At 38.9% G+C, this 12,754-nt stretch overlaps 1 protein-coding gene across 1 annotated transcript; it reads right to left on the reverse strand.

Annotated features, from left to right (window-relative positions):
• Positions 1–577: 577 nt before the first annotated feature.
• Positions 578–12,324, reverse strand: LOC102050257 (zinc finger protein 474). The gene is given in 3 exon segments (XM_014283549.2): positions 578–729; positions 4,192–4,375; positions 11,599–12,324. Coding segments are annotated over 3 exon segments (1,029 nt in total). The 5' UTR covers positions 12,292–12,324.
• Between the last annotated feature and the right edge of the window lie 430 nt (positions 12,325–12,754).

Below are 12,754 nucleotides of genomic sequence, written 5' to 3' on the forward strand. Positions count from 1 at the left end.
ATGCATGCAGAAGGCCCAACATCTTTCAAAGGTCCAGACAGCTTTACCCAAAAGGCTGTGAAAGGAGTGGGAGTAAAAACATCCCACATTTGACCAATAGAGATGAAGAGATCACAGCAATTCAGAAAGCAGCCCAGGAGGATTCTTCACTTGGTTTCTCCTGCACCCAACAGAGCACAGCATCAGCAGAAGGAAGATGACAGTTAACATTACTTTCAAGTATTCTTGTGCCATCCCTCTCAAACTGTGGTTTCAATGTGACTGCTACCTGAACAACAGAAATGAGGAGGCACTTTTGCTATTGCTGGGCTAAAAAAAATCACTATATTTAACCTTACACTGCAGTGGCAACTGCTGATTTTATTCTGGAGGCTTTTGGATCACGTGATCTAACAACACACTAACAATTTTGATGCCCATGGCTGTCCAGCTGGATTTTATTTCTGTCATGGTTTGTCTGAAAGGTATGGCTGTATGTGTGTGTATTCATGCACACACGCACTCATAGTGTGTGTGTTTGTGTGTGAGTGTGAGTGTGCGTGTGTGAGCATGCACACATATGAGCTTTACAGCCACTTCACATTGCAGGTTTCAGTTTACAGGACTGCTGGTGGATGATCAGTCTGTCTGGAAGAAAAGTACGCCCACAAATATCACATGGAACTAGCTGGTTCTGGGCGCTGGTCCAGGCAGCCTCATTTAAAGAATCAAGATCATAGAAGCCTTTGGCTGGAAAATTAAAAAAAGAAAGTATCAGGTTTCATTCTGGAGACCCACATTCAACTCTTTATGGAAAATATTTTCAGGAAATACCTGTTGACTGAGCCTTTCAGTTTAACCAAACCATATTGCTTTTGCAAATAAAAAAGAAGGAAAAGAAAAGCAAAAGAGTAAAAAATATATAAAAAAGACTCTGCTTTTTGTCCCAGGGGTTGAATTAAATTAACTTCAAACTGAATCATTCTGTATTGTGTAAGAGTACAGAGAAAACATGAGTATAGAAAAATTAAGACTACAGAAAAATCATGCTGTGTATTATGATATGCATTCTCAGCTAATTATTAACATCTTTGCATACATACTATTATCAGCAAATTTCACTTTTTGGCTTTACTTCAAGTTCTGCTTAATGAGCATGTGTTATCTGGCTATGGCAATGAGTGGAAGCATATCACACTTGAGAATATGCTCTTTGTACTGCTCTGGAGAGGGGGCCAATTTTCCTTTTGTTGAAGTCTAAGCAAGTTTTGCCACTAAGTGGAATAAAGCTTAGGTAAGTCTAAAACCTTACAGACAAAACCTACAGTTCTTTTAAGTCACAGTTTCCAGTGAGGTCATTGCACTGATGCATCTATTGTCATCTGAACACTGAGTCTTACCCTCAGTTATTTTCCACTGCAGGAAGAGTGACTGCTCTGCAGGCCCAGGAGCATTCTTCAAATGCTCACATTAGATGTATTTTCAAGATTTTCAGTATAAAAAAAAAATGTTGTTTACTTTATTCTTGAAATGGACTTTCACACAGTGTTGTTTCAAACTGATTTCCAAAAAGGCCAGGTAGATTGCTTAATACCTGGATTTAGATCTTAAGAGTTTTCATTTGAAGTGCATGCAAAAAAAAATCTACATGGCTCGATTTGAAGTTGTATTTGCTTTGCCCTTCTCAAAAGGTGTGACAATACAGGAAAAGACAAAAAACCCTGGTTTTTCCTTTGAACTGTTAACAGCAGATGATTTTTAAAAGGATTTGTGCATTTAAAAATATTCCATGGTTTCTGTCATTGCCACATGATAGAGCTCTTCATTAAAAGCCCATACAGTTTTAATATGATTCATATCCAATGGTTCACATAACCACAATAAGCCTTAGATCTCTTAATATGCCTGTTCCTAATGTTCTTTTTGTTAGAAGAGCAACCAAGTAGTGGGTTTTTTTTTTTTTTGGCTGAGACAAATATCCCTTTTGCTTGCAGGAAATGAATGTGTATTTTCTGTACTTTTCAAAGTTTATGGAATATAAAAAAAAGAGAAAGAGAGATGACTTTCTCCTTGCAGGCATGTCTTAGGCATTCCACAAACAAAACACTGTGTAATCAGGGCAGTGGTTGTCTTCCTGTGACACTTGAGTTTTCAGAAAAAGATTTATGTAAGTTATAAAAAGTTTTATGTAAGCAGCTAATATTTCTAAGCCTTTTTTTTAACATTGCCTGTTCCATTCAACAACAGGAGTAGTCCCTCCTCCCTAAGCTGAGAAACTGTGAGACATGCAGTACGTGTATGCAGTCTCTAGGTCAGTTATAGCATTTACCAGATGATAGAGAGTAAGTCTTTCGGAAAAAGAACAACACTGAGATTTTCTCAAGGCCAAGAGCATGAGGCAACTGCAGGGGGAACAACAATTTTAGCTCAGGCTACAGAGCTGATCACGCTTGCATCAGCGGGCATTTAGGAACAGATGCTGGAAGCAGGTCAGTGTTCCCTGGGGAACTGTGAGCACACACACGCACCTCACAGGAGGTGCATGGTGCCTGATATGACTCATTGCATAAATGGGAAAATTTTCTGATTCATATCTGGGAGCATTCTGCTGGATTGTTCTCTCAAAGAGTGGTTGTGTTTCTGCTTCCACTCCTTCAAATTAAGAATAGTGCATTTCAAAATAACCTAATTTGCCCCTTTGTATGCTCCTCTTTCAGATGGAATTCTCATTTTCTCCATCTTTTTTGCCACACAACATGTAATAATTAAAAAGAGCTTAACAACAAAAAGAGCAAATACAATGAAAATGTCTTTTGAACCTATCTTTTACTGCAGATTCAATTGTGCTGCTTGGCATCTGTTAACCAAGTCCTGATCTGATTTTATTTGAGCTGCGATAATTATTATTTTGAACAGCTGGTTAGTGTTCTTAGTGATCCTGCTCTCTTCTGTGTGTGTCTTCTGGGGACATATTTCTTTGTACTACTGTAAACTGATCTATGTATGACTCGTTTCACAGTGAGTTGTAGGAGAATTATTCTACTTTTCCAGACATAAGGGGAAGCTGTGGGAAATGATGGGGAATATATAAAAAAAAAAGTGGGTGAATTAACTGCTTGTGAGCAAGTGGTCCAAACTTGGCACAAAGTAGCTCAGGCCAGTTGGCAGGGCTGGGGCAAGGATCCAGCTGAAATTGTGAAATAACTTTATGTGGGAATGGGGAGGTCCTAGGAGCAGCTTTCAGGCAAAGCACAGATGAAATTTCCTTTTGGTCCTACAGTAAGCACGCACCCCTGGGATACGTCTGCGAGCCCAGCTCTGTTGTGTGCTGGGCATCAGCAGTTTCCACTGATGTGAAAAAGTGCGATCAAGGCATCTTACAAAACAGAACCCACAGCACAATCACACATAATTAGCAGAAATAAAATGTTTATGTTGTACTACATATATTTTTTCCCATTGTGTTTGTATTATAATCTTTCACAAAGAAAGCTTCTAAGAATTGTAAATAAAAAGGGAACAATAACATCCACAGGATGTTCATTGCAGAAAAGACTGCATTTTTATCTATAAATATATTTTAATAAACCCTTGAAACTGCAGTATATGTTATAGGTAGATTTTAAAAATTCCTCATTTTCTACCAGTCGTCATGCGTGTAGTATTATATTCCTTATTTTACCACAGAACTCCTACTTTTGAGGTCACTCACTGTTTATTACTGCTAAGTGCTGGTGTCAGGCTTTTTTTATAACCATTGCTATAGGTGTAAAATCCAGCTGAAGTATCTACCCCCATTTTGCCTGAAGGGTATTTTTTTTTATGACTGTATGTGTCAAGTCTGCATATTGTTCTTCAATGCTTTTTCTCATTTTAAAACACACCTGTTTACAGCATTGAAAGTAATCAAAAGTGATGCTGTGAAGCAAGTTGCTAATCTTTTTGCGTTTTGATTCGGAACATACTGATACATGAAGAAGACTGTCCCAGGAGGACTGTCCCACAAGGTAATGACTACTCTTACTTCTCATGGATGCAGCACAAAAGGAGAACAGGATACTTAACAGAAGCTTAAAACAAGCCATGATGGCTACCTTCTCTTCAGAGTAAAATAGAGGGAAAATTCTTGCAAACCATTAAGCTACTGCTTAAATATTTTTTTCCTTCCTCCCACTTTCTTCCTCCTATTTCCTCATTTTATCTGTAGTTTACCTTGTATGGGACTGACTTCAGACTATTTGGGCTCTGGCATTCTCAAGTGCTTGGGTAGCAGCATGTCATTCTCCTGGTGCCATTTTGTCAGGCATTGCGGCTTATGGATACTAATAGATTTTGTTCCATACTCATGGCCACATATGTAAAAAATCACTGCTGGTGGCTGTCTTGTCACTTGTGCCTGCAAATAACAATTGTGAAGAAGAATAAATATTGTTTTCAACATTAATTTTGAATCAGAACAGCTTTGGATAGAAACAATCATGTAGATTAAGAAACCAATTCGTATCTGTAAAATCAATGGAACTGTTTCTATCAGTTTCATTTTGTCTATATTCAGTCTTGAAGTCTGTAAGAACTATTGCCTCATTAACTGGCCACCTAGAACAGGCAGGCTCCTTCTGCAGATACTACGCTGAAAATTCATGTGTGTCACTTAATTAATACTTAGCTATGTACACTTTAGCTCTTTTCACACCTTCAAGTCCATGGAAATGCTGAGTCCTCACGTGCAGAAACAAGTCCTCTCTTTGATCAGGTTGCTGCAGTATGGTGTCCATCTTAAATGTTGAAGCCCCTTTTTTATCTACCAAACAGAAGTAACATGGAAAGCAGCAACAAAAGCTTCCTCCACTGAACTGCTGATATCTACTACAGTAGCAGAAAGACACTATCTCCAGGCAGAACACAGTTAAAAGTGCTGTGTCCAGCCTTAGCATCCCTTTTAAGCTGGACAGTGAGGGAAGCTGTCTCAAGCTTGTGATTGTGGTCCCTAACCCCACATTACTTCTGCCACTGGTCAGTTAGCTGGCAGAATTCTTGGCCTTGAAGGATTAAAACTGATCCAGGATATATCCAGATAGAGGGGCAAAATAGGAACTGTTGCTTGTTGTCCTGAAGGCCTCAGTGTGAACTTTGCCAGTGACTGCAGCGAGGGCAGAACTGGACTCTAAGCAAGCCATTGTTTCTGCACTGCAGATATGCTTTTGTTCTCGGAGGAAAACAGCTAACAGAAGAAAAATATTCCTCGACCTCAAACCCCACAAATACATATTCTAAGCTTGAAAAATATATAATTACTGTGGTATTGCAGATTATGGATTTGGCTGTGTCCTTAGGCATGTCCTGGGCTAGGCGTGGTGTCAGTACCAGCCCTGCTCCAGGAGTAGCGTAAAAATGAACTGCAGAGACAGAATTTTGAGGCACACTGATGGTCCCACAACTACCAGCACTTCCTGCACTCCTGACTGTGGAATACCAGTAAGAGATGAGCTGTTCCCTGCCCTCATAAAGGTAGAGGGACAACCATGCCAGACCAAACATGGGAAGCCATCCTCACTCAAACAAGGGAGGTGGGGATTTAATTTTTTCCTCTGTTGCTCTGTAAGACAAGGCGTAACCTGTTCCAGTATTTATGACTCTCTCTGTCAGCCCATCAGTGTATTCAAGAAGTTCTGGGCAGCTCTTCTGTACGCTACAGTCTGAAAATGTCATTAGTGAGCAATCTGCATAAGCTTTCTTTCCTGTATCACACATGTAAACTCAATTACATGAAGAAATACTACCCTACAAAGCGTATTTTTGCTGGGAAAAGTTGGACTTCGTCTGGAAAGTTCTCACAGTGAATTGAAATATAACTTATCCAAAGACAGTCTTTCAAAAGACATTTTAATCCTTTTAACTTTTGAATGGAATTTCCTTAGCTATCTTTACTAACAAGGTATTTTATATACTTCAAAAAACAAAATATATATATAACCTTCTCTTCCTATTCATAGCTGAATATAGCAACAGCTGTTTTAAGAAGGTCCTCTAATTTCTTATTACGAATTTTCTCTTACTTTCTTACTTCAGCTTTTGAGCTAGACCTTGTCTGATTTGGAGATAAGACTCTGTGTACAGATACAGAGTCTTCTGAAGGCAGTGTGTGTTTCTTTGTAGGCTCTGGAGTGCTTTACATAAGGACACTAAAGTCTAAACTCTTGAGGTCAGGGAACTCATTTCAGTGTACGTCCTTGTTATGGGTATGCTTATAGCATTTTACAATTTTCTAAAAAAATGCTGTGTAGAAAACCACCAGGAACACATTTTTCTCTTTAGTTTTCATTAACTAGGTTCCTGCCATTCAGTAAAACAGATTATTTATTGGCTGAAATCTAGGAAAGAGCAATTTGATTTGCATTCAGTTTGTAAAGACTCTTTCTATACTACCAAAATAGGAAAAAGGAATGCTAGTACAAATGAAAATCATGCTTACTTAGCCTGCACTGCCACAATCCTTTCCACCATATGAGGCAGTATAATAAATGTTTAGCTTCAAGGAGACTTGAAGTCCTGTTATGAGGTAAAAAATCACTTAAAAAATTAAATATACAAAATAAATTTAACAGATGCACAGAAATATTGTTGTCAAAATCAAATAGATTTTCATCTTAGAAGTATTTCCCTGGTGAATGGAGATAGCCTTTTATCTCTGACTGTTTCATTCAAATCCATTACACTTGTTCTAAAGTCATTGTGATGTCCTACAATTGAACAACTGCCAGAAACGTGCAAGATAAAATTTCGTGATCTCTATCCAGTGCAATCTGGATACATTTCCACAGTTCTGTGATGGTCTTTTTGGTAGCCTCACCTGAAAACCTCAAGACTGAATGGGCAGTACTGTGTTTCCTCCAGATCCTGCCAGAGTGTTTAGTTCTGTGTTGTGACTGAGCAAAACAGGCCTGCAGCTAAATAGATAATTCTGTTTTCCAAAGTTATCAATCAGAATTGATTCATAACTGAATCCTACTTGGTGAAAAATAAAATGTTTAAGAAATCTATTAAGTACAAATGTCTCTGTTTTGTAACATCTACAATTAAAAACTGTATTTTTAAAATTAAAATTTAAAATTAAAATTAAAGGGATCAGATCACTCTAAGGATGGAATTATTTTTTCCAGAAATGTAGTGAGTTTGAACCATCACCACACATCAGACTATATACACAAATACTTGTCTAAAAATGCACACATGTTAAAAAGCTGAAGGAGAATATCCTTGCTATTGGTAGTAACAGCCCTCTTGTTGCTTAACTGTGGAATCTGAGGTATGATGGGCTTTATTTGGAATTTCTATTGCTGATGATATTTATCCTTTTTCTTTATTTTTTTTTTTATTCTCTCTTCAGAGTGTGCCTATCCCAAATGTCACATCTGGAGGCCTGCAGTTTGAAACTAAACTATTTTTGGAATCACCACAATTTTCCAACCCAAACTACTCACAAGGCCAGTGGCTAGGCTGTCTGCTCACTGCTTTGTTTTTCACTTTTAAAGAGGGTTGTAGGGCAGGTCTGTTCCTGAGGATATGTGTTATTATAAAAATACCTACAAATACCTAACAGTGCAGTTAAGTTAGGCTTTCCTCTGGTGTCTCACTATTTCCTTTTTTCTCTAAGACTGCTAAATATGTCTGTGTGACCATGAATGAAGTTATTTAGCTCAGAGGGCTACGCAACTATGTATTTTCAATAGACCTGACATTACTTGAGGTTAGCCCCAGGCTGCTGTTATGGTGTTACATGAGGTCAAATGCTCCCATGCTACGCAAAGTTTTTAATTTCTTCTTAAGTACATCCAGTAAGACAGACTCTCAAACTCCCCTCCATAAATATTTATCGTCCAGGACTGCACACACCCTCACCTTTCTTATTTGTTTAATTATCCATGTATTTTAATGAGAGGACAGGACAAGAGGCCTCCTGCTCTAGACCAAGCTCTTGCCATAAGCTTGATTTGCCCAGGGAAAAGAGGTTCAGGGAAAGACTGGTAGAAAGACTTCACAGCAGCATTGTGTTGTATGAAAGCAGCCCTTTCCACACATTTCTTTCTGAAAAGTAGGAGGCATTTTGCATAATGGACAGGGATAAGCTGTGGTGTGGCTTTCATGACCATCCAAAGGTACATTTCACAGCCTTCTGGAGTGCTTTCAGCCACTGCCCTGACAAAACAGCAGACTAACGTTAGGACTGGCCATATGCCTGTGTATGAAGTTTCCCTGCACAGCAAGGTAATTCTGCCAGATGATGCAAGTAATTAAAGATTTTACTCCACTGGAAGCACTGGAATATCACATTTTACTCCTGATGTGCTATCTTTTACAAGAAATATGTTGTTATAATGAACATGGCATTTGTGTAAAAGCAGAAAGGCAGGAAGCTCAGTCATTCCCCATGATAATATTCAATAAGATTCATTCAAACCATCCATTCACTGTCCAGACTCATCTAACTTTCTATATTTGCAAATACGTTTGTCAGTATTCTCCTAAGATGACGTTCAAAACTGCTGCAACTGAAGCAAAGTTTATCATTGACTTCCCACCTTCATCAGAATTACACAGCATCTGGAGGAGTTTTCATTTTAACAAGTGGTTCAATGCTTTTATGCTTGAGCGAGACACAACATCAACATGTTGTTACACAAGTTTTCAAGACTTACGCTGTGTTAAAATGCACTACAGTACAACAGAGGAAGATCACGGAAATCTTATTTTTAGGCAGTTAACTTGATAACAAGAAAACAGCAGATGGCAGCACCAGACGCTAGTGACATATCTGATGGGACTTTAGGATCAGTGTTATCTGTTGTCAAAAAAACTGCGACACATACAGCCACAGCAAGTCATTAATACTCACTTACATGTAGCAAACATTTTGATCTATTAAACAATAAAACCCACACTCTTCTCTAGTGCAAGTCTGAGTTTCAGTAATTCCAGACATCAATTTCATTGTCTGGGGTATCACAGCAGAATCCAAAACAGAATTTCTGAGCTGATGTGATCCTTGAGAGCCTCTTAGAGCACAGGCTGTTGTCTGTTTTACACAGGCAGATATAGCTGAATCAGATGTGTTCATCGATTTTGACAGTGAGGACAGTTAGTGGAAAAGATGGCTTGCAGAGGCTGTTGAGTCTCCAGCTCTAAAGACATCTAATGCCAAACTGAGTGTTTTCGGTAATATTACTGGTCTAGTTGACTGTACACTTGCTAAGGGAGAAAGAGCTCCAGGTCAGAGGTGCGCAGGCAAAAGTGCTTGCAGTTGTAAAGTTAAAATGCCCTTCACATGGTGTACTGCCAAATCAGTCAGTTCTTTATTTTTAAAATGAGAATAATCCAGGCTTTTAATTTAGGACATCTTTCATTGCATAAATTTGACAGTAGCATTACAGTTTTTAAATACACTTATATAAGGGTTGGGTTTTTTTCAGTTATTCCTTCCCTCTGAAGTTTTGCTGAATCAGGTCCTTAAACAGGTACTTAAATAATTCACTGTCACAGTGGGTAGATCTGTTAAGTGAAACATGGACTGCCCCAAATGGTTTCCTCCCGGCATCAAAGCAGATTGCCATTTCATTTCACTATTGGTATTTTTTAGCAGATTTAATAAGTAGCTGAGTAGCTGGTAAGGTGAGCAAAATTACAACCATACGCTGGAAAAAGATGAAGACTGTGGAGTAGACCCAGACTTTGTCCCTGTCCATAGTGAATCTGCACTCCTGTAAGCTTAGTGCTTTTCAACATCCTTCAATGTACGGACCTTTCAAAACTTTTAACTGGAGGTGGGGACCCTCATGCAGAGAATTTAAACCTGTGGAAAAGAGACTTCCTTTGACTACTTCATAGAAGCAGTCTGCCCGTCCTGAACAGCCCCTGGGATCACATAATATTTCTTTCACTCTTTCCATTCCTATCTCTGCCCTTAAAGTGTACCTCAGTACAAAAGGACAGCTCTAAAAATAATAAAATCAAGGACCTCTGAGAGGTAAAATCCCTTCCTGAAAGTCATCATTAATAATAAAGTCCTTCAGAGTCAATTACAAATGGAAAGCTGTACAGCTTCATTATTTCTGCTGCAACTTATGAATTGTAACTGCTTGGAAGTAAATAAGGAAACCTGTTGTTCACACAGGAGGAAGAACAGATTTGAACACATTTCGTTCTGGCTCTGCAGAGCTCACAGGAGTAAAAAGTGGTAATAAGATTACTGTTCAACAAGTCAGCAGATGTGACTGAATCCACACAGGGAACAGATGTGTTGTGCAAGAGGGCAACATTTTTACAGAGTCACTCTCAATGCCAAACCACACTCTAAGCTTGTTTTTTTAATGAGGTTTTAAGTATGGACATTCCCCCTGCCCCTCTCTTTTTTTTTTTTTTTTTTTTTTTTTTTAAACATACAGGGTAGGGTTATGTGTGATGGATGAAACTCTCTGCTTCACACCCATGTCTTTCATAAAAACAGTCACCTTTAGAACAACGCCAGTTCTTTGGTAAATGGTGCAATGCAGTATTACACAAGTACACCTCCTCTCCCATAGTTATAGATGCACCTGTGCAGCACTTTGAACTGTTTGTGGGTAATTTGAAATTTGCTGATAAAAGGCCTGAGGAGTGGACCTAATTTGCTAGTAGATATCAGTTAGTGGCCTCAAATAGCATAGTACAAAAATGCTTCACATTGTCTTTATTCTCATGTTTTTCAGGGTAATGTTATTATCTCCATTTTATTCAGCAGCTGCAAAACTGAAATACAGCACACTGACTTTTAAAACATTTTTAGAAATGCTTTGCATAGCATCGCATTCCTTTGGTGACTGAGAAAGCTAAATCCCAATTTCAAAAGTAATGTAGGCCATCAGGAGTCCAACACCCACTGGAAAAAAAAGAAAAGCCTTTTATTTTAGACACTGGACCTAAATTTAGACATCTATCTTACAGAACTCCTGGCCATAGGACAGCTTGTGCAGATACTAATGGAGAAAAAATATGCCATTTTCCAAAACTTTGTGTAGCTTTTGGATAATGTGAATCAGCTTCTTAATTCTTGGATCCTGAATCAAATTCAGTGGAAAAAAAAAATAACGTGCAGTCTTATTTATTTTGTTGTTGTTATATTCTGAGTTGCTGCCTTTGAACATGCAGTCCTCAGTAAATTCATGTTCCACACCAAGGTTAAGAATAACAGTAAAAACTGAAAATCACTGCTGTGCTTACAGGATAATGAAACATCATACTTCATGTCAACTAAATACAAATATCTAATACCTGCTAAAACATAAAACATTCAAAGCTTGCTTAAGCCGCACAACAGAATCTCCTGGGGAACTATAGCACACAATGGTCCCTTATGGGGACATAACTGACAGAACCACAGTGAACTCAAATATTTCCTTTCAACAGGAAAATCAAAAGAAGTAGGAATACGTAATGTCCCTTATGCAGGCAGTATTCTCCTTTCCTTTACCTACTCTGTTCTGAAGGAAAGTGATTTTAAATTTGATAGGAACCTGGTCTCTGTTGGAGTGCCTAGCTTCAAAATGCATCCACACCCTTTCATACAGCACATGCTTAGCAATTTACCTTGTCTAATATGGTGTCCTTTCCTTGGCAGGTCTTAGATGGATCTTCACTTGCTGAGCCGGACTGAGACCTTGGGCCTTTGCCAGATCTATGAGGGCTAGAACTTGACAGCCCCACACCACTGCTACCTCGTCTGCAATGTTTTTTGTGCACAGTGAGACTGTCAGGAAGGAAGGCTTGGCCACAGCTTCCACAGGGCAGGAGCTGGATTTGAGCACTATGATAAGCTGCCTCATTTTCAGCTGTAAGCATACAGGAATCAGCAGTAGGGACTTTGGGTTTCCTGGGCTCCGGTCTTCTGAGATGCCTTGGTAGCTGACTGTTATCAATAGACCACTTCTCCAGGCACTGGGGTTCATGTATAGAAATAGACTGTGACCCAAATTCTCTGCCACAGATATAGCATACCCTGAAGCATGGTCTTCTTGGTGGGATGATGGGCCTATTCAGTGGCATCCAAGACATGTTTGAAGAACCTGACTGTTTTGATATTATTGCAGTGTCTGGTCGCCTTTTCTTTGGTCCAGCTTCTAGATGTACTACTATGGGCAAAATTCTGGGAAGATCTGACACGTTAGATGGTGAAACCTGCTCTGAAGGCAAGATGCTAGACACACTAGCAAGGGCTTCTCCAGCACTTGGCAGAGCATTACAGGCTTTGTTCACATTCTTTTTCTTGACATTTGTTTCCATGAAGGGTACAACATTCAAAGAAATGTCTCTCTCCTACACATAAAGGGCTTGGGAAAGTCTGTTAGTCAGCGTGATGCTTCATCTTAATTCAGCTTCATGGGCCAGAATACACTGGGAACTTCAAAGCTCAGTAACTGCACCTAATGGCCATTTCAGCAGGGAAACACGGTTTCTGTGTATTTTTGTTTTGCCTTTTGGTTTTACAAGTTCCTGAAACAAATTAAATCAGATCAGATTAATAAACACTGTATCTCTTGTTAAGGTTACCAACCAGTGGTTTATCACAAGGATCAGTTTACCTTAACTATGTCGTGTTTTCAAACAGTAGACAAATAGCATCAAATATATCGAAACCCTAATGATCAGGTGAACAATGTAAATCCAAAATTCTAGTCTCAGAGGGTGTAAAGTCATGAAGGTCATGAAAGAAAGTGGGATTGCACAAAGTGAAGCTGCTGAAATA

Source organism: Falco cherrug, chromosome Z, assembly GCF_023634085.1.
Source record: "Falco cherrug isolate bFalChe1 chromosome Z, bFalChe1.pri, whole genome shotgun sequence".
Lineage (NCBI taxonomy): Eukaryota > Metazoa > Chordata > Aves > Falconiformes > Falconidae > Falco > Falco cherrug.